Here is a 27,406-nt window from a genome sequence, read left to right as displayed (position 1 = left end):
AGGCACTAAGGCCTTTCGGTGACACGTTGACGGGGCGGGGGGATTTTTCTTCCCTTCGCTTGGTATTTGACAAAAGCTCAATCAGAGGGTGCAGTAGACCATAGAGAAAATGCTGCTGATTACATCCTAATACACACAAAGCCAGTAGCTCGTGCACAAACACACACTGATTACGTCCTCCCTGGTGCTCCTCTCTCCTCATCCCCGGTATCGGTTACACAGTAAAGCCACGCTGATCGAGGATCAGCGATTTTGGCGCAGGGCGGTTAAAGAGTTTGGGAGCTTAACCTTGCTTCCAATACAGGAGGGAGCGAACGTGGCTCCGGGCCCACCGAACCCTTGAGCCCCCCCAATACAAATAAACAGCTACAACACAAAAATGCCTGGCAGATTCGAAACAATTTCCTGAAGGATCTGTCAGTGTGCAGCAGAAGAGGAGAGGTGGGGAGGATCTAAAGAGTGGAACGGCTGGAGAGAGTTGAGCAAGATTATGTTGCAGGGGGAAAAAAAAAAAAAAGGAAAAGCAAGAGAATGAGGGAGCGAAATGGGACTCGTGGTTTTGGATTTTAATCAAATCATCATGCAAGAGGCTGAAATATACAGCACATACTTAGCTGATGACACTTTCTTTTCAGTATCTATCCATCCATCAACATGAACATACTGTGGTCGCCATCATTCACGCCCAAAATCTGGCTGAAAAGATCTTGTCTGAGCCACACTTGGTTTGAATGCGCGTCGGCGCATGCGCACCGCAGGAGTCGACGCGCATGCTGTCTGCCGTTTTCTTTGCCGCATGTCTATTTGGATGCAAGTGTGAGCTTCTGAGTGGATATAGATTTGAATTTGCTCATGTGGCTTTAAGGATATTTATTCCTGTGTTTGCACGCACGCGTTTGTCTGCTCTTGTTGCTGCATTTGTGTGCTTGCGGTCAGGCTGGAATGGAACATGGACATTTTGCCACTGAGCTGAATTCAGAGAAACAGGCCCGGTCCTGGCCTGCAGAACAGTATTTATATTCCCTATTTATCCGTCAGAGAACCACAGCAATCTCGATCACCGCCTTGTGATTCATGTTTGTTTGCTTTGCTCGGAGCAGATTCAATTTCATCACGGAGACTCTTTTCTCTTGCTCGCCCCTCCACCCCACCCCTAAAATTGGCTTTTTCGCAGTAATGTTCACACCGCCGCTCATTTGCGGCCACACCGAGCACGCAGCGGTTTTCCTCAGAAAGGATGAGACGTTAAAACTAATAACCTCCATAATTATAAATCCATATTTCTCCGATGAGAATGAGCAAAACAAGCTCAGGTTCCAGCTCGAGGAGGAGGACTTCTTGGCAGGAGCCGTCTGAGGGTGCCACAGAGTGGTTGTTGGGAAAACAACGTCGTTTCGGAGCGCGCCTTGGAAAACAGAAACCGCTGGTTCGATGGGGGAAAGCGAGGCCCATCTGACAGAGAGCTATGATTTCAGCTCAGTCATTGGCCCACGAAGAAAGAATATGCGTCATCGGCGCATACAACCTCAGACATCTGAACTGGAAGAGGAAACATCCATTTGCATGTGTTGCATTGTTTCATCATGCGTCGGTGTTCTTATCCAGGAACACGCCGCAACGTTTCACCAATGATGCTCATCTCTTACATTTACTCTTCGCAATTACTTCCCCAAACATTCATCTTTCCAGCAGTCTTAAACTGTCTCCTCTTCCTTTTGCCTGGAGCTATTTGGAGGTTTTTAAAAGCCACAAGATGGATTTGACATTGCAGATGGAAAGAAATGAAACGGGGAAGCTTACTTTGAACTTTTGAGAAGTGCTCATGGAGAAAAGGAACATTGTGTGAGAGGTTGGCAAATGAGGTTGAGAAGAACTACAAAACAAAACAAGAATAGGAGTGTTGTTGTCTGTGTGCTTTTGTGCTGAAAGCAGATCCAAGCCAGAGTGACTCGAACACAATCTTAGCAAGGCACACAAACATTTGGAGATCTTCAAGGCGGAATAATGACATTGGGGATGATTGGAGGAGGGGGAGACGACGAGGTGGGGCGAGTAAAGTGTTCTAATAAGGTAAGCGTGGAGCTCGGCTGAGCGCCTGCGTGAGGAGATGTGCGAAGCTAACTAATTGAGATGAATACATGAATACATCATCTGGCATAGAAGGCTTCGCTCGTAACCACTGACAACCGTTCACTTGTCTGGCCACGTAAGCGGCGACGACGTCCTCATGAAGGCCCACCAACACCCCTGGCCCCCCCTTTAGCCCACACCGTACCCCAATCAAAACAAACTCCTCTGTAATAAACGAAAGGCAATATCGCTGTGCCTGCTAACCCCCTCAGAATGAAATATCCAAAGGAGAAGTAGCACAGGCAGCCTGGATAGATTTGCAAAGCAAGCACAAAGTCACATATTATATTGCTGCTCCATAAACACTCAGACAGCGGGGGTTAAATCTCCTTATCCCGCGCCGTGCTGCTCCGCCGGGGCTAACCTGAGCTGTTAGCGAGGTTTACTTTGAAAAGGAAATCCGTTAAGTATTACTGATTAGCGACTTAAAACTCTAATCGGTAACATCAATGATAGTTAGACCAAGTCAATGAGCAACTTGGATGTTCTTCAGGTGATGGTTGCATTGGAAGCTAACCAAGCCTTTTCAAGCCAAACACAAACTGGTATAGGACGACTGTAAAACGGCATCTTAACACTTTTGTAAGAGGAATAGCGGAACATTTTTCATCCGTTTACTAGGCTTTAATGTCAAAAGTAAGAACCTCTGATCTTGCCGCTGGTTCTGTAAGTGATTTCAAACGTCTCCAGTCTGATAAATGTGCAATAATAGTGTCTGTCCTTTGTTCTGCATTGATAAAAAGCATGCATGAGGCTCAGCCATTTAGACAAAAGGAAAATCTGCAGCAGTCTCTTTCCTGTAATTCAAATCTTCGCGTGATTTGACCGAGGGAGGTTACCAGATGTTAAAAAGCCATTTAATTGCGAGTTGGAAAATGTGTGAGCCATTTGCATCTCCATAATCTGACATTCAAAATGCCTTTGTCTTTTCAAGAGCGCAGCTGACAAATGCATGTCATTTGAAGAAGGGCGGGGGGGGGGGGGGGGGGCTGTGATTTGATTATGGTAATTTCATTTTAACTCTAAAAGATGACTGTGATGACATCCAACATTATTTTTTTTCGACAGATGACTTCTTTTGAGAAATCTGAGTCAAAGCCTAACGTAGATTATATCAAACCCAATGTGAGTGAGCGTCACGTGTAAGTGTGGGAGCATGCATACATGTGTGCAGAGGTGGTGTGTTTACGTCCTGCCAAATGTAGGGTAAGGGGGAATCTGGTGATCTGATGTAACCCTGGCCAGGGATTTCATACTTGACCTTCAACTTCAACCCAAAGGCAAGCCGGTTTGTGAAGTAAGACTGCAATAGGGTTCACACAGTCCTTTGGCAGGGGGAGGGAAAGAACGGTCAAAGTGTATGCATAGATTGTAAATTATAAAGAAATGTAGAAAAGAACTCCAGCCTAAAGAAAATAACTAGGGGTAATGTGCAAAACGACTTGTAACCTTAATCCTGTCAAGTGTGAGCACTGCGGAGGTCATCCCACGGTTTCACATACAGCTGTCAAATGTCGTCTTGTGTCCAAAGATGGCTTGAGCAACCACGCGTAGGTTAGAGAAAGAACAAAAGGTATTTCCAAATATTGACATAACTGGTTGATCCTTGGACACACATTATCTATCCCTCGCTACTCGTACTTTCCCGTGATTTCGCGTCAGACCCAGCGAGGGCCAAGGGGCACAAACACCTCCGCTGTTTGCCGCAAGTCATACGAGGGTGGGAGTCCTCTGAAGGTGAGGCGGCATGTGCCCCACTGCGGCAGTTTTATGGTGAGGAAGTCTATGGATGTCAGAGTCCACGATGGCACACTGAGATGGGGAGTGACAGCTGTCAGGAAAGATCAGGCTTACCCTGCGGGCTACACAAGGAATCAAGGGAGAGGTCTTGAGGGGATGTACGAGGACCGGCTGCCGCTGTTTATTGCCTCGTGGCCGCAGCCTTCGACAGAACACGCAGTCACAGCCACTATCTTTATTTCTACAAGAGAACTCAAGGAAAGAGCAAATGAACAGAGTCGCTATCAAGGCTGGAATTAATATGTTTGTTTATTCCTTTTATTTTGCAAATCAATTGCTTCATTGGAGAAGCAACTTCTTTTCAAATTAATGTGCAGAACGGCGCAGTGCGTTTACAAGTTCCTGACATTGTGAAAGTACCCTGAATGCACCATGCTGCTCGCGTTGGAAGTGTGTAGTATATGTGATTCTGATTACCGTATTTTCCGGAGTATAAGTCGCAGTTTTTTTCATAGTTTGGCCGGGGGTGTGACCTATACTCTGGAGCGACTACGTGTGAAATGGTTAACACATTGTACACATCACATGTTATTTTCACATTAAACCGCAAGAGGCTGCTCTCGGCCTGTGTTGATAATTTCCACGTTGGCGGTAACTTAGAAAAACAACTGACGATGACTCTGACTTAAGCGACGGAGAAGAAGAAGTGCTGCATCGTCTACCTCCGGAGTTGGCGGAGTTGTTTAAAAGTGACACAGAGCATGAAGATTTCATTGGATTTCGTGATTTGGAGTGACGCTGATGGTTTGGTAAATTTGTTAGCATGTTCTTTGTGCTTTAGTGGTCTAAATAACTCTTAGTATGTTATGTGAACATACCAGGCACATTCACAGTTCATTGTTTAAGCGTCATGTAACGTTAGCATATCGTACACTTATTCAGCCTGTTGTTCTCTAGTTTTATTTTAATTTTAAATTGCCTTTCAAGATGACGTGTATGTTTTTGGTGTTAGATTTTATCAAATAAATTTCCCCCAAAAATGCGATTTATACTCCAGTGCAACTTATATATTTTTTTCCTTCTTAATTATGCAGGTTTTGGTTGGTGCAATTTATAATTCGGAGCAACGTATAATCTGAAAAATACGGTACCTTCTTATAAATTTTCTCATTGCCCTTTCAAGTTATATATAAAGATGAGTTTTCAAGGATTCAAGCAAATTTTACTGGGCACAAAATGCAATCCCCTAGATCCCAGGCCAGGTTAGCCCAGTAAGTCCCAAGACTTGTGAAAAATAAAAGATCAAATAAATATGATAAAGAGATAAGGGAAACGCTTTTGAAAAAATGAAGAATGAAAATATAAAAGACTTCAATTTCACATGATGTTTACGAGGCCGTTTCGTACTTGAAGATGAGAATAGCATGTGCAAGAGTAAAGTGTTGACGATGCAGAGAAGAATGGGCATGATGCTATGATCAGACTTTTGAGTACTGTAGTTGAGTTTTAGGAGTTGAATAAATACGTTTTGAAATCAATGAAAAATCATTTGAATCATCGTGATTTCAATCTCAGTCAAACTAATTATGATTATTTTTTCCATTATTTCCCGGCTCTCATATATACATTCACATCCTCCCCTCTTGCCTGCCCTAATTTATTTTCTCAAAAAGCCTGCTGTCTTAAGTCACTCCTCTCTGAGCTCTCCAGCCTCTAAACCCAGCACAGCTATTTTCCACACAAACATCTCATTCCAAATCCTGTGTTTAGACAACACAATGAAATGCAGCCAGTTTGTTTAGTTATGTGTGTGCGTGTGTGCGTGCGCGTGATGGATGGCATAGGCTGGAGCTGGTCTGGAGTTTAGATCAGAGCAGGGTTATCATTACTGATCCCTGCTGTCTCTCTGTGACCCTTTGTCCGTGCATTCTGACTTTTAGCCCTGCCACCATCCCCTACTCCCTATCCACGCACAAGCGCACAATAAAACACATTCATGCCTGTCAGAGCTCGCCTGGGATGCCCGGAATCAAGTTGTGGACATCCCCTGCAGTGACACGAGGGCAGCCTGAGAGCCACCTAAACAGGCACCATTTGTTGCTTACTTTACCTCACACCTTTTGTTGCTTGTTCAGGCTCAGTGATGGAGCATAAAGTGAAGGGGGGTGGGGGGGGGGGTGGAGTCGATGAAGGAAAAGGCATACAGCGCCACAGGGTCAGAGTGCAGCTGAACTTTTGGAATGAGCCCTTGCATTGTATCTTTCTGCAATAAATCAGACCAGATAAGCTGGCTCTTTAGATGTGGATTTACATCCTATTGCTGAGTGGGTGGACCACATTCCACCCCCGGCGATGGGGAAACAATCGCAAAGGCATACTTTCAAACGCAAACATACGGTGAACTCGACTGTACGGGAAAAGCTGCAAACGAGCTCACCTCTCGCTGCATCTTGGGCTTTAAATGCATGCGGTTGGCATGGCGATGATACTGTACATAATACATGATGGATGAAATCGGCCACGGTGTATACAAAGGCGGCGGTGTAAGAAATAAAGCGAGCTTGTCCTATTGCAAAGGACAACGGCATTAACATACAACAAAGACAAATACAACATCTGAGCGTTGCTGACACAGGAGACTTTCAGTATATGAGGCTAATAATGATGCACCATCACTTGGATGGCGCCTGCTCGCCTGCTGAAACACCCCAGCGCCAAGTACTCTTCGTTGCTCTTACACGGCAGACATGGCAGCACGCCGATAAAGTTGTTGTTGTCAGGTCTACAAACAAAAACTCTTTCTGCAAATCCTTCACCTGCCCGTCTGAAAGCTCGACTGCTCCCCTGTGGAGTAAAGTGTCCATTATTACTGCATAATGCTACTTGAGCAAAAGTATGGGTCGATTAGGAACCTTATATTACAATCCTATACTACAAATTCACTGTTTTCATCAACTATTATTGCCATTAATTGTTATATATTAACAATAGTCATTGTTTAAATGTAATTATTTACATTATATTAAACATTTTTGATGGTTTAATATAACACCTACATGCTATAAGAGTTATTTATTTAAAACAAAACTGGTTGTATAGACTGGTTGTATATTCTCGACATACGTGAGAAACGGTTCTGATGTCTGTCTGATATTTCCTTCCCTTGGCCAAGGTCGTCTGGGATGGGGTCCGCCGCACATGCGACTTAAGCGAGGATAGTGTAGAAAATGGTGGATTGCGCCTGTGTCCTACAACGGAACTCGACACGTTTTCCTCTGAGACCCAGTTTATGATGTAAATTATGACTCCACGCTTTTCCTCTTCTATCTTCAGCTCTGACATGAAGTGATTTATCAATGTCAGACAACATCTACATTTAAAAATTGTAATTATGTTTGGTTTTAAGAACATGAAAGGTAATGAAACGTTATAGGTGAGGATTTGCAACTCCTTTTCTATTATAATGCAGGTTAGAGGTCTGCAAAAACGTATATCTCTGTAACAACAAATATCCTGACATAGTATTTTTCCTGAAGATTACATGAAATTTATGGCAATTTTTTTCAGTTTTGATTGGCAGAGTGAAAGAGCTTTTCAGTTGAGATGAGACAATAAATCATCCCATGAGTCTTTCTCAGTGTTTCAACAAGCAACAATAGCCTCTATCTCCCTTTTGGGTCTGTTGTTAACTTTAATTTCATTGATTTTTTTTTTTTAATTGATTGAACGGATAATAATTCCTCATAGGGAAATTCAACTTACACATGGCTGTATATTTGTGTTGAGAAGCAGCTGACACACATGCAAGCAGGCCTATGGGAGTATAGGGGCATGTTTAAAGTGCTGCACTTAAGCTATGGGGGCAGACAGTATCTTGCTCAAAGGCACGGCGACAATGGTCCGGAATATTAGCATCTCTCCAACGACCAGTGCCCTTATTTATGAGACGTCATTAAAGATTTCTTGATCCTTAGATGCTGATAAACCAAGGGTTTTCCTGTCATTTTCAGTAAAACATTGTGTCAGATTTCAGTGCTTTTCTTACGGTTGGCTTATAATGTAAACAGTCATAAAATGCTGGCGCTGGCTGTGGTGGAATGCATGTTTTCATTATGCGTTGTAAAAACAACGCACTATTTCCTCCCCCAAAGCCCTAAACGCTCTGAGTACCTCAGCAGATTTCAGTTTTAAGCATTATGAAAGGGATTTTTTTTTTAACTAATCTTGCCAGGGGCGAAGCCAGTGTGACACAACACCTGAGTGAAGGGTGAGCAGGGGTGGCCGTGCATCTGTGTATCATATTATGCCCGGTCAGGGTTTCATCTGATAAAATTCGCACGTATCCAGAATGCCCGTCACACCCCTGATCAAGCAGCAACAAGTCTAATGTTAACAAACAATAAGAGTGGTCAATTTGTCACAGACGGCTGACGCCATTTTGCAAAATAGGATCAGTGGCTCAGTCATTCAAATAATATCTAGAATCAAGGGGTCTTAGTACTGCATCAATCTGAAAACAGCAGTGAAATCATCCATCCATCCGTCCATTTTCTGATCCGCTTCATCCTCATTAGGGTCGCGGAGGGTGCTGGAGCCTATCCCAGCTGTCTTCGGGCAGTAGGCGGGGGACACCCTGAACTGGTTGCCAGCCAATCGCAGGGTACACAGACGGACAACCATTTGCACTCACACTCACACCTAGGGACAATTTACACTAGAGTATTCAATCAGCCTGCCATGCATGTTTTTGGAATAAGGGGGGAAACCGGAGTAACCAGAACAAACCCACGCAGGTACGGGGAGGACATGCAAACTCCTCATATGAAGGCAGGAGCCGGAATTGAACCCTGCACATCTGCCTGTCCACCATGCTGCCCGCAGTAATCAGAAATCTGACCCTAGTTGTGGGGGTGGCCGGAGAGTGCAGCTCCGCCCCCGAATCTTGCCTTCCCCAGAATATAAACATGTCGGGAGAACAGTTTACTTGAACTTGGACTGTCAACAGTTGGCAATTACATGACTTTGGTCCGTTGTCACGGTGATACCGCAGTCACCGTTATACGACAATTTAACTCAGGAGCGTGAAACAATATATTACTTTTTCTCTAGTTAAATGCATGTTAAACCACGACAACAATACATCATCTGGCATAGGAAACTTACACGTGATGTAGTAGTTGACGTTCCTTTTGAATTCCAGGCCCATGTAGTTGGGGCTGAACTCCTGGAATTTGATGGTAAACTTGATGTCCTTTTCCGGCTTGTTGCAATTGACCAGGACATTTGGATCAAGGACCGTGCTGCAGCTCTCTGCCTGCTCCCTCTTCACCAAGTACAGCTTGTAGTACTCGTACTCTCGGCCTTGGTCCGCTCTGGGACAGATGATATCCAGCTTGTCACCGATGTCTGGGTAGATAATCAGGCCTTTGCCAGCAACAAATCTGTGAGGCAAAAAAAAGACAGACTGTAAGTAACACGTGATAAAAAAAGTCTGGAAAAGCAGCCACAGCATTTCAAAACAGTTTATATAGCCCTAATAGTTTGGGCTTTAATGTAAAGCAGTTCAGATGATGGATGGCTGGATGGCTGTCTTTTAAGTCCTAAAGCGTTGGCTCTTGGGTAGAGCTGTTAATTTGGGCCCACTAACATGACAAGTTACAGCTTGACCATATTGAGGGACACAAATCTTCAGAGGTTCTTTCTCACACACAGGTTGGAAATAAAGAACACCAAAGGAAGGAAACAACCTGGCCACACACAAAATGTCAGCCATTAAAAGGATTAGAGGAAGAGTGGCACAGAATATACTGTCCGCACATAGACCTTTACATAGAAGACCGGTTTGGACATGATATTTAGTTCACAACAGGAGTCCGAGTATGAGGCAGCAAACGGTATGCGGGGTCAGGCTGCCTGCTTCATCTTCCCACTGTCTGATCATCTGCGAGGGGATTAAAATAATCCATTTGGCTTTACTGTACCGCTCCACCTCGCTCGCTTCTACCAACTCAATCAGATCGGCTTCTGTTCTCTTTTATTCACAAAAGGTTGTGAGCAGGAGACGAGTATGTGTGTGAATATGTGCGACAAGCGGGGGCTGGGGCACACCGAGGCATTGTAGTGTGTTTGGGCAGTCGTGTGTGTGTTTATACAGGTCAGCATGTGCGTGTGCGTGTGTGCGTGTGTGATCTTTTTTCCAGCAAAATGGGCTGAGGTTGCGGTCTGAAAGGAAGGAGGGGGGGTCAGACTGGGCTGAATCATTGTTCTGGACTTGTATGAGGCTTAAAATGTCAACATGGTTCAGCTCTGCTGTCCCAGTTAGCCAAGCATTAACCCAGACAGCCGGACTGACCATGGGTGTGTGTGTGTGTGTGTGTGTGTGTGTGTGTGTGTGTGTGTGTGTGTGTGTGTGTGTGTGTGTGTGTGTGTGTGTGTGTGTGTGTGTGTGTGTGTGCGTGTGCGTGCGTGTGTGTATGAATGCGTAATGGTCGCAGACAGTGAGCACAGCAGCGAGCCTATCTGTAAAATCTGCCCATGCCAGCGGATTTAAGCAGGATTTAGCTGTGCGCAATGCATTTGTTGTTATTTCTGATCCCTCTCATTTTAAGAAGGCATCAGGGGCCGGGACTGGGCGCTGTCTCTTTCTGAGAGCATAATCTCACTTTATCTGCATCCCGTATTTCATCATGGGCCAAATGAATAAGTGACACTTCAGATGGGCTGGGGAAGATTACTTTTAATATTTAAGACAGAGGAGCGTGTGAGCGCTGGATGATGGGGATATGCCTCCTCCTGTGTTCGACACTGACAGAAGGTCAGCCATGGTACAGAGCAATCATTTCAGAAGTCACCGTTTCGCAGACTAACTCCCCATGAAAATGAACATGATCGGATTAAGGCCGTTCACCATTCATGGGCATCCTGAGAGAGACATTACTGAATAATGCTTTCAATCACATAAAAGGATGAACGCAGAATGGAATTGACAAAAATGGTCCAACACAGGTGCATCCGACCTTACATTTTTATTCTTTTTTTTTTTTGCTCATCATATGAGAGAGCAAACTTGAAAGAGGCTGAGGCGCTATTGTCGGTTGCTCGTGAGGGTGAGGGGAGCGGTTGTGCTCATTCAAGGACCTATAAGAGTGAGAACGCAGGGAATCCTTTGTCCAATGTCTTAATAATTTTCTGTATTTCAGCAGCAACACCCAGCCATCAAGTGTGCGTATGTGCGTGTGCGCGACTAGGCGCATGTGCTTGCGTGCGCGCGTGTATACGCACACACCATAGCCAGCTTCGCGCGCGTGAGTCATCACAATCAGTCTCTAATTGGAACTACAAGATGCATCAGCGAGGCATAAACACATTTCCATGGCAACGTGGCTTTGTTGCTGACCATCCCATCTACTCCCCGCCTTCCCTCGATACCTCACGCGTTCTCGTCTTTTATTTCTGTCCACAAGCCCAACCTCTCTTGCTTTATCCTTTCACCCATCCACCTACTCCACATTTCTCTGGCTGTGCCCCTCCACTTGCCCTTTCCGTACAGACACACAGATGAAAAAAAACATACCAGACAAACAAGTGAGAAACCAGTGGGGAGAAAAGAGAGTCTATCACAATTAGACTTTAAATGGTGTCACTCAACAAGTAGGTCCTTTGTACGATCCTTTTTGCAGATATTGCTTTTGTAAGAGTTCCGCTCAATCCCGGCTCTCACACGCAGCCTAATTCTCAGTTTTCCATACCATTTGTTACAGTATCAAAGACAGCCACAACCATTTAGATGAATAATTAAGATTTCCAAAATCTCAATGTCTTAATATCCCTCAAGGATTTATTCACAAGCCGGCCCCTGTCATTGATTCAATTTTCCAAGCAGTCTTCGAGTCGGCGGTTAGATTGCTATCCTGCTTCTGTTTCCCAGCCTTTGTCAACTGTCTGCTGTAATGAGGCTCTGGCTGCTGTGGAGGTCTGGAAGCACCATCGCAGATGGGAAAGAAGCAACATAAAAGAAATAGGGCAGCAATTAGTGTTTAGCCCAGTTTAAAAGCCCTCCACTTGGCAAGCTGCATGCTAACTCGCGTCCAGGATGTGAAACTAAACTGGTGGGGCTGCGACTTTGTCTCCCGTTTGTCTCTCAGCTGGCTTAATCAGCAGCAATCCATTGCTACAAACAACTACGCGATGGAGAGGAGGGGGATGTGGGACTGAAGATTATTGTACTTTTGAGGAGGTCAAAAGGGAGAGTGGTTTCAAAAGGGAGGATGAATTGCATCTTTCATTCATGATGTCGAGGGACTTGGGAAGCGATGTTGATGAAAGGAGTTTTAGTGCAGAGAGAAACAGCCGTGCAGATACAAATTTAAGTTCATGGGGAGGCAAATCCGTCAATGTGAAACAGGCCTCATCTCATATCGTCAAATGAGGTGGATCTTGCCGAACCAAACAAAATACAAAGAATTATTTTGATAACAACCCAAAAGAGGTTGGTTTTGTTTCATCTGGATGGCTCCAATGTGAGCTCAATCCTGTAAAGAGCTTATACAAACAGCACAGAAGAGAGAACAGAAAACAACGAAGCAGAGGAAAAGAGCCGACCCCTGCCTCCCAAACCCCTAAAAAACACAGATTTTTTTTTTAACATTCCACTGGTGAATATGAGCACATGATCTCACATATGCTTCACCCTCCCACTTTCTCATACACACACACACATGGATGTGAGAGCGTACAAAAGCACTGTGGGGTGCATCCTGGACCTTCTCAGTCGCCCCTATTCATTCGCCCTGGCCTCGCCGACTTTCATATAAAAAAACACCGCCTACACGAAGGCCCCCTCAGAATCCCTCACAGAGCCTCAAATCGACCCTCACCTACCCCCGCTCCCGCCCAGTCAACTCGGGCCTGTGCCCCGAGTGTCACGCTGGCATCAACTTTCGCTAATTCAATGGATGGACCCCGAAACACAGGAGCTGGGAGAGGAAGAGCCACAGGCTTTCCCTATCAACAGAACAGCATCGAATTGATTTGTTCCTGCTGAGCAGCAGCAGCATGAATATGTCACACATATCGAGCAAAAATCAATTATCCAGAGGGTTATCAGCCAACAGCTCAGATGCAGATACTGTACAGTCAAGGAAAAAAAAAAGCCACACACTCTCTCCAACATGGCTTCACAATTACTGCATGACCTTTAAAATGAATGCGAGAGTGTGAAAACAAACCCACATCCACCAACGCAATCAACGCCACACCAGGTACTCCAATCTCCTCCCTATCGGTAATTATCGCACCAGGAAAAGTCATCCCTACCCAATTAGCATTTCTTTTTCGCAGTCTACACACAATCGGTGTGGCGTCTGACTCCCGCTCTGGACATTATCGCTGAAGACACCTCACATAGAGCGTCCATATCTTTTCTATCAATATTGCATGGATTCAGAGTCGGGATTTCCTTTATGACAGACCATGAAATGTTCAAGTCATTCAATGAAGCAAATCAACCCCTCTTGTCTATTGCAGTGGAGATCTTGAGCGCTGTGTAACATGCATAAACAGAAGCCCGGATTAAACAAAGCTATAATGGCCCAGGGATTTTTTTTTTCATCATGAGATACGCAGGCTTCAGCCTGTCCTCCTTTCACGATCAATGTGAAATAATTATCTGCTCGTCGGGGCTGTTTCAGCTTCAAAACGTTTACGAGATCCAGTCGAGATAGAAAGACGCTCACACGATAGAAACAGCCACGCGGTCGTGCGTAAACTGTCTCTCTTTATGAGTTGTTCAGGCCCACTGAGAGTTGTTGACTGGTATGAGCATTTCATATGATGGAAAAAGACACGCATGGCGAAGCTGTCGCTGTCAGGATGCTTGAGTGCATGCTCCAGAGTCACGAGAGCCACCAGTCTCAAAGGTGCCTCCCGCTAGCTTTTACGGTCTTAAGAAAGCATGTTGCTCATCAAGCTTGCGACCAGAAAGTCAACCAAAGTGCTTGTATACAAAACCGGATTGTGTCTGATTGGCACAGGGGCAGATGTTCCCATAGACTAAAAACACACACACACCCATACACATATCTAAACACGTAGCCTGCAGCGTACACACACAGATTTCCTCACGTTAAGCACAGCAAACAAGTCACCTCCACGGGACTGCATGCACGAGGAGGCCGCACAGACAAGCATCCTCAAATTAAACAAAGCAAAACCCCATATGGCTGCGCAATTGCTTAGAATAGCAGGAACGATTGGAGCCCGATTGAAGATTAAACTCAGCAGCGGAATTGGATCACCTATGAGCTCCCCAAAACTGCATTGCGGGTGAGATGTGACCACCGAGACTGAGAAGCATAAATGAACTGAAGAAGAAAACTAATCACCCTGCAGAGCAGAGAGATGCTTTTGTACGTGTGAAGGCAGACACCTCGCCTCTTTTTCTCACACACTCACACACTCACACACACACTTGAGTTAGTCAACAGGCTGGCATGCAGAGCAAATCACATTCCGTGTAACGCACAACAATTGCACACAGACAAGCTTTAACGTGCGCACACAAACACACAGCTCCCATGTTCACCAAACAGGCTGAGTACATGCTCGCTCTCGATCACTGTCACACGGGGGGCTAACATGGCGCCCTAATGAGCTAACAAGATGACACCCAGATGGCCTTGCCACGAGGAGGAAAGTGGAGCGGGTTGTACACGAACAGGCTGAAGAGGACCGCTGAGCGAGACGAGTGTCAGGAGTCATTACGGAGTCCAAGGAGCATAATCTGTTTCTTCTCATGGCCTTTGCGGTTTTCCTCGCAGTCGAGCCCATCCCTCTTTAAGAGCAGGCCAGTTAAACACGGGCTGCGTGCGGTCATGATTGAACGTCATCGTCAGCATCGGTGACAGCAAGACGAGGCTCAGACGCTCGCTCGCTGTGTCTCCACTGAGCATCCATCAGCTGGATGAGCACAGGAGACCATTGACCTCGGAGACTTCCATTTATGAAAAATACAATCGTGCAGTCATGCAATTACAACATCGAAGCTGATTTTTTTTTTTTTTTTTTTTTTTTTTACCTGTCTTCATCGGAATCATAAACTGAAGATTCTCAAGTTACAAAAAACTAAAATTTCTCAGTCCATTGGAAAGCAAAACTTGAACATTTGGCTTTGAGTTATATTATGAAACCGCATATTTTCAAACATTCTGTTACCAATTTCTGAACATACAGTAAATAGATGGGCCATCAGATTTATTCTTCCTTGCAAGCCAGATGTTTATTTTGGCTTTTTCCAATCAGGTTTATGCTTTCTGCATGATGAATTATTGCATTTTAGGACCCCCCCCCAAAAAAATAAATATATACTATATATATATATATATATATATATATATATATATAAGGCCCGGTAGTCCAGTGGTTAGCACGTCGGCTTCACAGTGCAGAGGTACCGGGTTCGATTCCAGCTCCGGCCTCCCTGTGTGGAGTTTGCATGTTCTCCCCGGGCCTGCGTGGGTTTTCTCCGGGTGCTCCGGTTTCCTCCCACATTCCAAAAACATGCATGGCAGGCTGATTGGACGCTCTAAATTGTCCCTAGGTGTGAGTGTGGGCGTGGATGGTTGTTCGTCTCTGTGTGCCCTGCGATTGGCTGGCAACTGATTCAGGGTGTCCCCCGCCTACTGCCCGGAGATGGCTGGGATAGGCTCCAGCACCCCCCGTGACCCTAGTGAGGATCAAGCGGTTCGGAAAATGGATGGATGGATGGATATATATATATATATCCATCCATCCATTCCTAGGATATATATATATATATCCTAGGAAGTCCATATTCTATTTCTTATTTGTGCACAAAAGAATGATCAACATCAAGTGTCCCCCTTTGGGATAAATCAAACTCTGTTCTCAAAAATAAGTCTTTCACTTATGTTTAAATAAAGTTTTCAAGTGATTGGCAGGTCATGCTGGGTGGCATTTGACATTATCTGATGGGGGAGGCCGGCTTTTTAGGATAATGACAGTGAGAAGCTAACTGAACATGAAATGTTTACAAAATGTAATAATAATCTTGAATGGATTTTTGTACGGATGGTACTTTTTGCAATATATTTTAAAACCTGCTATACCCCCTGGAGTGCCTTCACATACCCCCAGAACCACTGCTCTAAACAGTATTTAATTGTGTTGTGGCTTACGTATCTGCTTTACAGCAAATTTCAACTGGGAGTGACAAATAAAATAGGTTGAGGCAAGCACTCTTTGCATTTTATATGGAGAATGTGACCCATAGAGTCTTCTTTTTGTGTGATGTTTTACGATAGTCTCCCTTTTACTGACATGGACAGCATTGAGAACAGGTGTTCTGGAACACTTTTTCTTCAAGTGTTTTAGTCGTAGTGTGAAATGTGGTAATAGGTTCAAATTTGTACAAAAAGTGTCAAGAGTGTGACAAATATTTATGTTGGATACGGTCTCTCGATATCACAGATTTCCACCTGATGTGTGTCTTTCAGGACCATCGCCATCGCGATAAAGGGAAATGTCCTCTTTTTCTTTCAACGCAAAAGCCGACTCTCCTTAAGTTCAGCCTCATTCTGAGCTTCCTCTGTGACCGACACACACATAAGCTGGGTCATCACACATTTTCTGACACCCACACACACGCGCACACACACACACACACACACACACACACGCACACAGCCAGCTGCCTTCCATCCCTGAGGAGCAGCCACAGATGGGCTCTGCTTGCTCCGTAAAGATCTCTCCACAGGCCCAGTCTACAGTGGCTGCCAAAACCAGCCTGGCTAGAACCCACTGAATGTGTGACTGTGTTTGGAGATATATGTGTGTCGAAACATGTCTGAGCAGCTCTGTGCTAGCCTGCCCAACACCCGTGTGGGACGTGGGAGATTGGTGTGACAGAGAGAGAGAGAGAGAGAGAGAGAGAGAGAGAGAGAGAGAGAGAGAGAGAGAGAGAGAGAGAGAGAGAGAGAGAGAGAGAGAGAGAGAGAGAGAGAGAGAGAGAGAGAGAGAGAGAGCGAGAGAGAGAGCGAGAGAGAGAGCGAGAGAGAGAGAGAGAGAGAGAGAGAGAGAGAGAGAGAGAGAGAGAGAGAGAGAGAGATATCTTTTACTTGACAGTCCAACCGGGCCGTACACCAAGGACCAAGAGCTGCAGAGCCCAAGTCAAGAGCTGGACGTGTATGTGAGGTTGTAATCAGCACTGAGCAGAGCACAAGGGAAGTGAGCAAGAAGACCTCCCTGACGAACAATAGCATCTCACTCTCCAAAAAGATTGAATTTCACCCACACTTGAGGGATGAAACTAGGGGGGAAAAGAATCCTAACCATTATCAAAGCCAAGCAGGCAGCATAGGCCGTTAACCAGCAGCCATTTTCTTCTCCGTAACGCCATTATAAGCAAACCATCTCTTCAGCAACCAGCCATTTAATGATGCGGCCTAATCAGCACATCACTGTACGAATAAAAGTGCACACGCTCATGTACAAATGCACGCGGCCGCACACACGGCTTTGCCCAAGCAATTTTAATTGTTTTTGCATTCAGTAGAGCCAGTCACAGTTAAATTCAATTTTTGACAATTGCTCTGCTATCTCAGCATGGCTCATTTAAACTCATTGGATCATGGTTTTAGACTGAATAATGAGGCAAAGTTCGGGGCGGTTGAGAGAAAAGGTGCATTTTGAGGTTAATGTTCCCTAATTTGCGTGGAATGTGTCAGTTCTCTGCCATAATTTGTCATGTGATACTATGCATCTTATCACTTATTGTACAGTATGCATGTACAATTGTACATCAATACACTTACAGTATGCGCTGCATTTACTCTGTTACGTTTACTCAAGTAACTTTTGGGATGAATTGTACTACTGCCAGAATAGTTTGAATTCAAAATGCTTTTTACTGTTAATTTATCATGTTTGTTAATTTGGTAGACGGTGCTGCGTGCTGGTTGACCAAAGGCATTTTCTATTCAACTTTCCTGGTGCACCTGGGTGCAAGGCGGTCTCCAATTGCCAAGTCACACGGGTGGTCGAACACATCATCCACAAGGGGAGATCTTGCAATTTAACTGTATGAACACACTTACTAATGTCATGCATGGATCCCGGCGTCCGCAATGTCAAGCACGTTGTGCACTTTGTCCGCCTTGATTTTAGTGCAAATGTGTCAGCTATGTTACATCCCTCAACGGCAAACAATGGCGCAAAAGCCCTCTTATATGCAGTTCTACCTGTGCAAATTATAGGAAAATACGAACAGAAAGGAAAGTCCATCCATGCAAACAGCATAGACTTGCGCAGGGCACAAAACAGGGTCCCATAGGAGTAGAAGAAACAAATTTTTTCCTTCACATTTGAGCTGAATTCCGTTCACTCGTGTTAATTTTATCAATCAGTCTAGACTTAATTCTCTCAGCTCATTATGAGCTGTCATCTGTGTCTGCCCAAACATGGACATTTCAGCTTCCAAAAGCTCAACATCTGCCAAACTGTCACTTTGCTCCCACCCGCTTCTTCCAGGACAACCGTGCCATGAATTGTTCAATAAGAAAATAATGTCGTGAAATCTCTATTTAATAGACCCGGAACCAACAGTCTCTTGGATTTAATGGACAGAAAATAGTGTCCAGTCCACTCAAAAGGCCCCTTTTTACAGTAGTTGTCAAAGTCCAGAATTGGCTGCTGTCATTTACTGGCACTGTGGTACAATCAACAGACAGAGACCGTGAAACGTATTCCCGCATGTGCTCCTGTTGTTACAGATATAGAGTACAACAAGTGTGTGTGTGTGTGTGTGAGTGTGTATCTATATATATATCTATACTTTGAAGTCAAGATGGCGCCCGAGTAGGCAGCCGTCAGCAAGTGCTCTCATGAGCCTTGCTTTTTTTTGTTGTTTTTGTGTTTGTTTTGTCACTTTGTGTTGTTTACGTCGTGTGGACCTGATGTGGACTTTTTTCAGCATTTTTTGGCCACGACATTCATCAAGGAGGAGACTCTGTGCTCGGCGGTTGCGCCTTCTCGGCAGCATGGGTATACCAGCACTGTTTTTGACTGGGAGGAATGTCGGCGCCATTTGACCGTTGTTGCTGGACATGGGCCTGTAATGGGCAGCATTTTTCACAGCCCTGCTTTGTTCAGCGGAGAGATCGGTGCTGTTGAACGGTCTGCGGCTGGATGGATGTAAGTCTTGAGGAGCCGACGATGAGAAGAAAGGAGCGTTAGCGCGGAGCGCCGATGCGGATTTGGAACTGGGAGTCGCGGCTTGGAGTTTGAAGCGGATTACTTGGGACAGGAGAAGTGAACTAATCTCTTTTCGTCAATGGACGCTACAGCTTCGTGTTTGCTTTCAAAACTTAGCTTGTAGCAGACGTGTGCACATTTTCAGCATGACGTCTCTGATCCACTGGTGAAAGGACACTTTGATCCTCTCCTCTTTCATCCATAACTGCTTCAGACAACAAAGTGTATGCAGAAAAGTGGTGAAGATTGCACGACTGTCTGTGTCCTATGTGTTGTGTTGTGTTGTGTTATTTTTACTTCAAAATGGCACCGCGAGAATGGCTGCCTTTCCAGCAGCTCCTATATTTTGTTGTTCTTCTTCTTCCTTTCACAATTTTGCTGCTGTGAATTGGGAATTTCTCCATTGCGAGACTAATAAAGGTTTTCTTATCTTATCGTATCTTATCTTATTGGACAACCATCCGCGCTCACACTCACACCTAGGGATAATTTTGAGGGTTAAATCAGCCTGCCATGCATGTTTTTGGAATGTGGGAGGAAACCGGAGGACCCATAGAATACCCTCGCAAGCACAAGGAGGAACATGCAAACGCCACACAGGAAGGCCGGAGCTGGAATTGAACCCGGTACTGCTGCCCTGTGAAGTTGACGTGCTATGCGCCAAACATACCTTTTGGAATTGTGATCAAAAGTTTAAAAGTTCAAGTTGATGGTACTGTGGCATATGGTACTTTATATGAAATCAATATGTCAATGCGCTAAAGGTACAACCAAAAGTCCGGAATACTAAAGAGAAAAGCAAATTTACGTTTAATAACAAAGGGAAGACGAAATGCTCAGACTCAAATAGCTTCATTGAATTGAATATAGATGTGAAATAGCAAAGAGGAAAGTTCAAAATACTTTGATTGTTCTTCTGTCAGTGAGAAGGACAGCAGAAAGAGGGAGGAACATACCATATTTATCTGGTCTGCCCTTCTCTTCAGACAAACACTATTTTAATGTATTCCGGCTATTGTGTGGGGCACTCGGAGATAGAAAGACGGATGAGTTTTGCTCATTGATATGGAACTGCTCCACAGGCTAGTCGCTCATGCGTTTCCCCTGCCTATAATCTTAGGGGCCGCCTATAATTCAGGCCAATGACAAACAGTGATGTTTTGTGGCATTTGAATCGTTGCTCGCTGGTGGGTTTTTCCCCGTCATTGTTCTTTAAAGCGCCTCCATGGGAAACTGGGGAAAAGTCAAACAGCTGACGAGATGTCACCTCATGAACTCTCTCCTCGGTTTCACACACTTGCAAACTCGCCACGTCTGCGATCCGACACAATTCTCCTTCTCATTCTCTTTTTTTCCGCCCTGCACACACACGCACACGCACACACACACACCGAGAAAATTCTAAGACTCGCTCTCTGACTGCTTGTCAAGCTCAAAGGCACAAAACAGGCCACAATCTACAAAAGCGACAGTTTTTGCGTTGCGTTTCATGGCTGCTGACTCTTGACCATATCACGTCAAACACGAATCTCGCACGATGGCCTCACAAGTCACTGCCGATGTGAGCGATTTCTTCGCCGTGCAAACAGATTTCCTTTAACTTTCACTTTGCCTTAAGCAGAACAAGTGCAAAGAAAGAGCTTTTGAACAGTCACTTCCTTGTAGTCAGAGCTGCTCACTATGCATGCCCGTACCTGGGCCTTGACATGCCTGTGGCGACTGGTCATGCGTGTGACCTGAGGGCTGTACACGGCCAGTGTCATATACACGTATACCCTCACTCGTGTTTTTGCGCGAGCATTGGCTGCCTTACAGTCTGTACCCGCGCATTCTTTTCAAATGCAACAGAAGCAACATAAGAGAGGATGGGCCACTAAAAGTGCAACTGACAGAGGCAATTACGGCCGGAGCCCAAAACAGCGGCTTCCTGGCTCACGCGGCAACAACCACCTTTCAGATGGATTTGGTCGAATCTTGTACAAACACTGAGTCAATAATGAGGTAATGGCCGATCGTTGAGGAAGAACCATTCACGAGTGATTCGCTTGGGGCGCTTTGCACCACCGCCTGTCACCGGGCATAACAAGGGCGCCCTGCCAATAGGATCCATTTCCAGAACTGCACGCAGGTGTCCTGAGCCTTTCATACTGTCTGTATGCGTACTCACTCCATTTTCCTTCATGCAAGTGGGCCTATGAGGGATGGAAAAGAAATTCCACTGATAAAAAGCTGATAACGATGCCTGTCTGATATGACGTGATTCAGAAAGCGATGAAATCATTGGCAAATTTGTGTTCTGAGCGACAGTACAAGACATTAAATTCCTTGAGCACTTTGCTCGGCATATTTATGTCTATTGCCAGCGCTTTCATTATCATAAAACATGTTTAATATTTCCGAGCCGTGTGAGAGTGCGGCCACGCTACGAGTGATTGAGCACACAAGATTTAGTGGCTCTTTCCGCATCTCCTTGTCTTTCTCCAGCTGTGTCCGCGTACTTCAGACCCGTCTCGCACACAACCCGGTGGATGGAGCGGTGAAGAGGGTGAGGGGAGGGGAGGGGAGGGAGGAAGCGGCGAGGACACGGTGCCAACCAGAGAGGCCCACCGTGCCTCGGTCCCATCTCTCCAGCTGAGGGCTTTGATTCGCCTGATTGTCTCCAATATTGAGACACACAATAAACACAACACTTGGCGGACATTTGCAATTCTAATCAGTCCCTCTCAACCGGCCTGGACAACCCGGCTTCAGCCCACTGGGATATCACTCATCTGACTGCAAAATAATGACACAATCATCGCCATGGCGACGCTCCTTTTGCATCCCCTGAGCAGCCACGCAGAGAGGATATTAATACACAGGAGTTCTCCGAGGACCAAATGAATCGGCTAAGAGATTAGCGAGGCTCCCAGGTTAATGAATGTGCCATGCGGGCAAATTCTCCAGGCTGGCGTTTGGAGAAAGTTCACACACTGCCCCCCTCCCCCCCTCTTCCCACAAATTCACTGGCAGGTCCCCACCTGCCTCCGCGAGGCGTGCCGCAACTTGATTTCAATAAACCATTTCCTGTCAACATCAGATTCCCACTAAGTGTTTAGATTGCGAGGAAGCAAGCTGTCAGCTTGTGACACTCCTATCTGACTTGAATATGACGAAGCAGGCTGTGATATGATCGTTATCGTTGCAAAACTGTTTGTGTTTCCGATCCTCAAATCAATGCACGCGGGGTTTTATCTTTTGCAAAACAGCCCTTAAAAGTCATAAAAGCCCATCTGCGGGCTTTTACGGCAGTGTTTTCATTTACTTGACAACATGATGGGAATAGATGTTCACGCGCAAATGAGAGCAAAGTGTCACGCAATCATACCGGTTTTAGTAGCCTGGATGTATTTGCTTTAACAGTCACTCAAAAGATGGGGAAATTCAAATGTATTTCATAAAATAACTGGCACGTCTTATGAAACTGGCTATTTGACTTGCAAATCATTGCAGAGTGACTGTCCTCATTTTCTTGCAAATACCTACGCGCCTACGAGTGCGTGCGCGCGCGCGCACAGGCGTGTGAATGACAGTCTGTCAGTGAAAGAGACGTTATTATCTGCGTGATGTGTGTGTGAGCGGGGAGCAGGTGCAGGGTCACATCACTCGTGGCGAGCTGACACTGTGGACAGGAAACATTACTTTCTGATTTCCCTCTAGAGGGGAAACACTCTTGTCACAATGTGCAGGGCTGCTGTTCCACCTCTTCTGGAAGGTTATTCCAATATGTGCAGCAGCTAAGTGTGCAAGTGCGGCTGCCAGCCATGACAGATAGTCTATCGAAAACAGAGGCCATTGCTTTCAAGCTATATAATTACAATAATAAAATTGTGGGGGGTGGGAGGGGGTCTCCTTTTTTCTGGCCTTGAAGAGAAGAGTTCTGGTAAACCTCTCCCTTCCCCCGTCCTTAGCCTTTGACTTTTTCTGTGTAACAACAATACGAGGGGTTTAGTTCAGTGTCCTGCGGTTGATCTGTGAGTACGCTGATAAGAGAACCTGATGGATAGGTTTAATCAGCTGAGCCCAGGGATCAAGACCGTGGGACCGATCAATCAAACGCTGTGTGCTTTATAATAGAAGTGGCTTTTATCACACTCACAGGGGTATTTGCTCGCTTTTTTTTTTTTTATTGTGGGAAGGGGCCTATTTTGGTTGAGAGAGCCAACTGTACAAATAAAGGTAGCGCGTGTTAAAACCTTTTCAGTGTAGGGCTGCTAAAACACGAGAAAAGAGCATACGTGTTGTGATGTGACTGTTCCTCCTCAATGTTTCAGTTGCTTGCAGTTGCTGTGGCCCGTTCATGCTTTGAATCTTGATATTCTGTCACAGAGGCTTGATGTGTCACGGTATAGAAACTTGGATTACTCAGTGACATGTACGTCGAGCTTTCTTCCAGTGTGTGAGCTCTCTTCTGTGTATTCACCCTCCAGCCCTGCTCTCTGCGGTTACTTTGTATTTTCGTATTAAAAGGCTTTTAATTTTCAACTTCGTGTCATGACTGCTTCTGGATCCGAACTCCGCTCCTCACGTGACAAACCGTTCAGAGCACTTTCAAGCAACCTTCGTGACATGATTGAGAACAAAAGCCCAATTGGAAATGAATACCACAAACTACATGACACCGAGAGCCAAATCTGCATGAGAGATAGCCAAGATGGCTTCTAACTAGGACACTGTTTTGATTTATTTTACACAGCTGCCTCGTGTGTCTTAAAAGGAGCCTCTTATCACAGAATTTGAGTGACAGATCTATTTTCTGTTTACTCTCAACTCGCGATAGTCAAAGACAGTTACACATGTCCTACCTAATGCCAGACAAATTATAGTTGATCTTTCTTGTCTCCCTCGGATTGGAGATCTTATCCCAACAGACATACAGAAGTTGTCAGAGGGTTTGGAGAGGCCTTATTGAACGCCATATTGACTGATGCAATCTCACAGACACACATCATTAGGCTCATTAACAGTGAATGCAAAAGGGGGCGGGTGGCTTGACTGCTGTAGTCTGATAACACTCAACAAGCAAGATGCAGCCTGTCGGTTTTAAATTGAAATGTGTGCGTGTGTTAATAAATAGCCGGTTTGACATGAAGCTATTCACATTCGCACCACTCGTTCGGGCTACGATAGTCGGGAGGATTGTGGCCTCGTAAAGACGCTCCATGTGTTGTTTTAGGAAGCCATTACAAACTGGGCCGTCTCCATTACAAGGGCTATCTGATCGTTATTACCACCATCTGTAGCGCGCACTCAAATGTTAATCTCCGCACGCCAACCACAGCTGAGTCCTGAGCAAGCGCTTGCCTCCGCGCCACCTTCCGCTACGGTACAAGCAGGCATGTACATCCAAATATGACACGGCAGCTGTTGCGCTGTCACATTGCAGCTTTCGGGTCGGCACGTTTACTCTCAGCGGAGCCGAGGGTAAAATCGCAAAGAGGTCGAACCCCGACACCCGTACCGCACAATCTCGCCGCCAGGAACGCTCGCTCCCTTCAAAGGCTCATCACGGGACGCAAGTCTAATGCAGAGGGAAGGCCGCTTCAAGCCTGAGCCAGATGTGCCGCTTTGAAGCGACTGCCGCAGCCCCTCCAACAGAAGAGAAATCATTTCCCTTCCTGCTGCCATTTCGTTGCGCGAAGGGCGCACCGGTCAGCTCGATTCGGTTGGCCACATGTGAGCCGTCTCCAAGAATCACGCAACTCTATTCCGGAGCAGGACAGCGGCACGATGTGAGACTCTCCCGGGAGTGCCGGGGTTCTTCCACAATACATACATAGTTGAAGATTTTGGAAAAAAATAAAATAAATCTTCACGCACACACAAAAGTCTTGACGTGCATGAGGTGCAACAATCGGGCGTAGATAAATGAACGAGAAAAAGCAGCAACGGGAGGTAGAAAAATCAGCAACATGAGCCAGGCACAGCCTGCATGAAGGGACCATCTGGAAAGAAACGCTTTCATCTCGGAGAGCAGAGGAGTGATGTGGCGGTGCGGCCTGTCATGTTCCACAGTGGGAGACCGATGAGCGGAACAGTTAAAAGTAGTCAACGTATTCAGTGCAATCAGAAGATGAGACTGCAGGGGGAGCACCGCATAATGGCAAACCTACTTGATATCAAAGTGTGCATTATGATGCAAGTCCAGGCAGCAACTCGGGATGTAAATCCTCTGGTGGGTGCAAAGATTGAAGATATTGTGTTTGCTTCAGCGGACCTTCCCTGCTATTTCCAATATAGGAGCGATGAGGGGCTTCTATATGCCGCGCACATCATGGGGGAGAATAAACACGCATCTAATGGGAAGCACATGTGCAAGAGATGAAGCAGCCTCCCCTCATATGACTAGGATGAAATATAGACATGTGCCCCACTGCGCAGCAATCACCGCCGTAAGAACTTGGCGCGGGAGGGGCGGGGGTGGGGGGTTTGCAGGTTGGTATGGGGGGGAGGGGTCATCAGACCTCCGACATCCTCTCTCTCTCTCCACACACACAGCTGCCAATCTGGTCATTCTGGAGGGGATTCATGAGGAGGCCAGTGTCTGACAGTGACATCTCCATTCACTCTTGAATTCTTCGTCGCGCCTCTCAACATGCGAGGACACACACACACTCCCTCAGACGCACACCCACAAACTCACACACACAGTGCTAAAGGCCACGAGAGGAAGCACAGCACAAGGACATTTAAATAAAATAAGTAAAAAAGAAAAAAGAACCATTTTCCCCGCCGTAGGTCTCTGTGGGGTTTAGCATGGCATTATGTGAAGATTAGACTTTAGAGTGCTCAGCTGTCTGATGTCATTGTTGGTTTTACGTCGTCTGGAAGGCTTGTGGAACTCAGACCTCATGGAAGGGCCAATTTCTCTCTCAACAAAACGCTCCGGGTTGTCGGCGTGATTGATAGCAGGTTCCTATTGTATCTGTCTGGTTTGGCTGTATTGGAAGACGAATTAGTGGGACAAAACTCACGGAAAACGTTCCCCATCTGACTCCATCAATCAAGTCAGCAATCAAAATAATTCAATTAAGAGACTCAAATCCTGCTGGCTAGCGAGTCCCTGCTCCAACAGGCCAAAGACAAACTCAATTTGCTGACAATCCATACATGATAGCATTAACTCCACTTTAAGGCTCAAGTGTTTTTCCATTACTGACATTTTCTAAATATCCCGGGACGTTCAACTGAAATCGCTGAATTAGACTGTTTACTTAGGGAAGGAATAATTCAGGGAATAAAGTAAACAAGAACAACTTTAATGAAATTGCAGACAGGCAGCCTGGACAGCTAAACTCATTTGCAAGTTCTTATTTACAAAACGTCACAAACTGGAGAGATGTTTCTCAAAGATCCGCTTAATGGGCACACATCACAGATTGCGTGCTCGTGGGGAGACTGAGAAGAGGAGATTGCTGAATACGTGTGTAATTGTCTTTCTCTGCCGTTTCCGAGGAGTGAAAGGGAATGCGGCCTTGCGCTGCGGTGTCCCGGGGAGCGCCGATTGAAGCGTCAGTCACAGCTGCCACACGGGGCCCCGCCGCGCAGCAAATCCCAGGACCGGCCCACGCGGGAAGAGGGGCCGGGCCCGGGCCTGGGAGCGGCAGGAGTGCCGTCGGCTTTTTCTTCCAGACCCTCACTAACACAAGGGGGAGCGGCTTCATGCTGGGAATTTGCTTAGAAAAGGATGAGCCGAGACTTGGCAGCAAGGGTTAACGGACGCATGCATACATACACTCGCATAACACAACACAACACACACGAACACTCTAACTCAAAGGCTTTTGGGGCTGTTGCCAGTGGGGCATGGTGAAGGAAAAGGACAAATATCAAATCATCTAGAAATTTGGGAAACATTTGTAGCGGGGGGAGTTTCGAGGGAGGGGGTGGGGAGATGTGGTAGCGAAAGAGAGGGCACCAACTAAATTACTGGAGGAATGACTGTTTTTTTTTTTTTGCTGGGGGGCCAGGGAGCCTAATGGTGGCTAAATCCTGAGGATTATTCGCTGTGCCATTTCCATGCACTCACTAATAGTCTCCATGTCCTGCCACAATATGTCATAGATGGATTATGATGCTTTATAATTAACATAGTTGTGCGTGTTGGGAGAGGGGAACGATCACCGACCACCCATCTGCCATGCTGACACACTTTACCGGGGGCTCCCTCGGGAAAAACGGGCTCGTCTCCCAAGCTATTCCATTACTTTATCATTCGATCATTCTATTA

General features: G+C 45.8%; 1 protein-coding gene across 1 annotated transcript in view; it reads right to left on the bottom strand.

Annotated features, from left to right (window-relative positions):
• efnb1 (ephrin-B1) overlaps nucleotides 1–27,406 on the bottom strand; it is a 66,227-nt gene that overhangs the window by 28,926 nt on the left and 9,895 nt on the right. The window contains exon 2 of the mRNA XM_086139159.1: nucleotides 9,034–9,311. Coding sequence (XP_085995285.1) covers nucleotides 9,034–9,311 — 278 coding nt within the window. The remainder of the gene's footprint in view (nucleotides 1–9,033; nucleotides 9,312–27,406) is intronic.

This window comes from Hippocampus guttulatus, chromosome 2 (assembly GCF_054856545.1).
Source record: "Hippocampus guttulatus isolate MCC_2025c chromosome 2, RoL_Hgut_1.0, whole genome shotgun sequence".
Taxonomy (NCBI): Eukaryota; Metazoa; Chordata; class Actinopteri; order Syngnathiformes; family Syngnathidae; genus Hippocampus; species Hippocampus guttulatus.
This window is presented reverse-complemented; position numbering and strand designations above follow the sequence as displayed.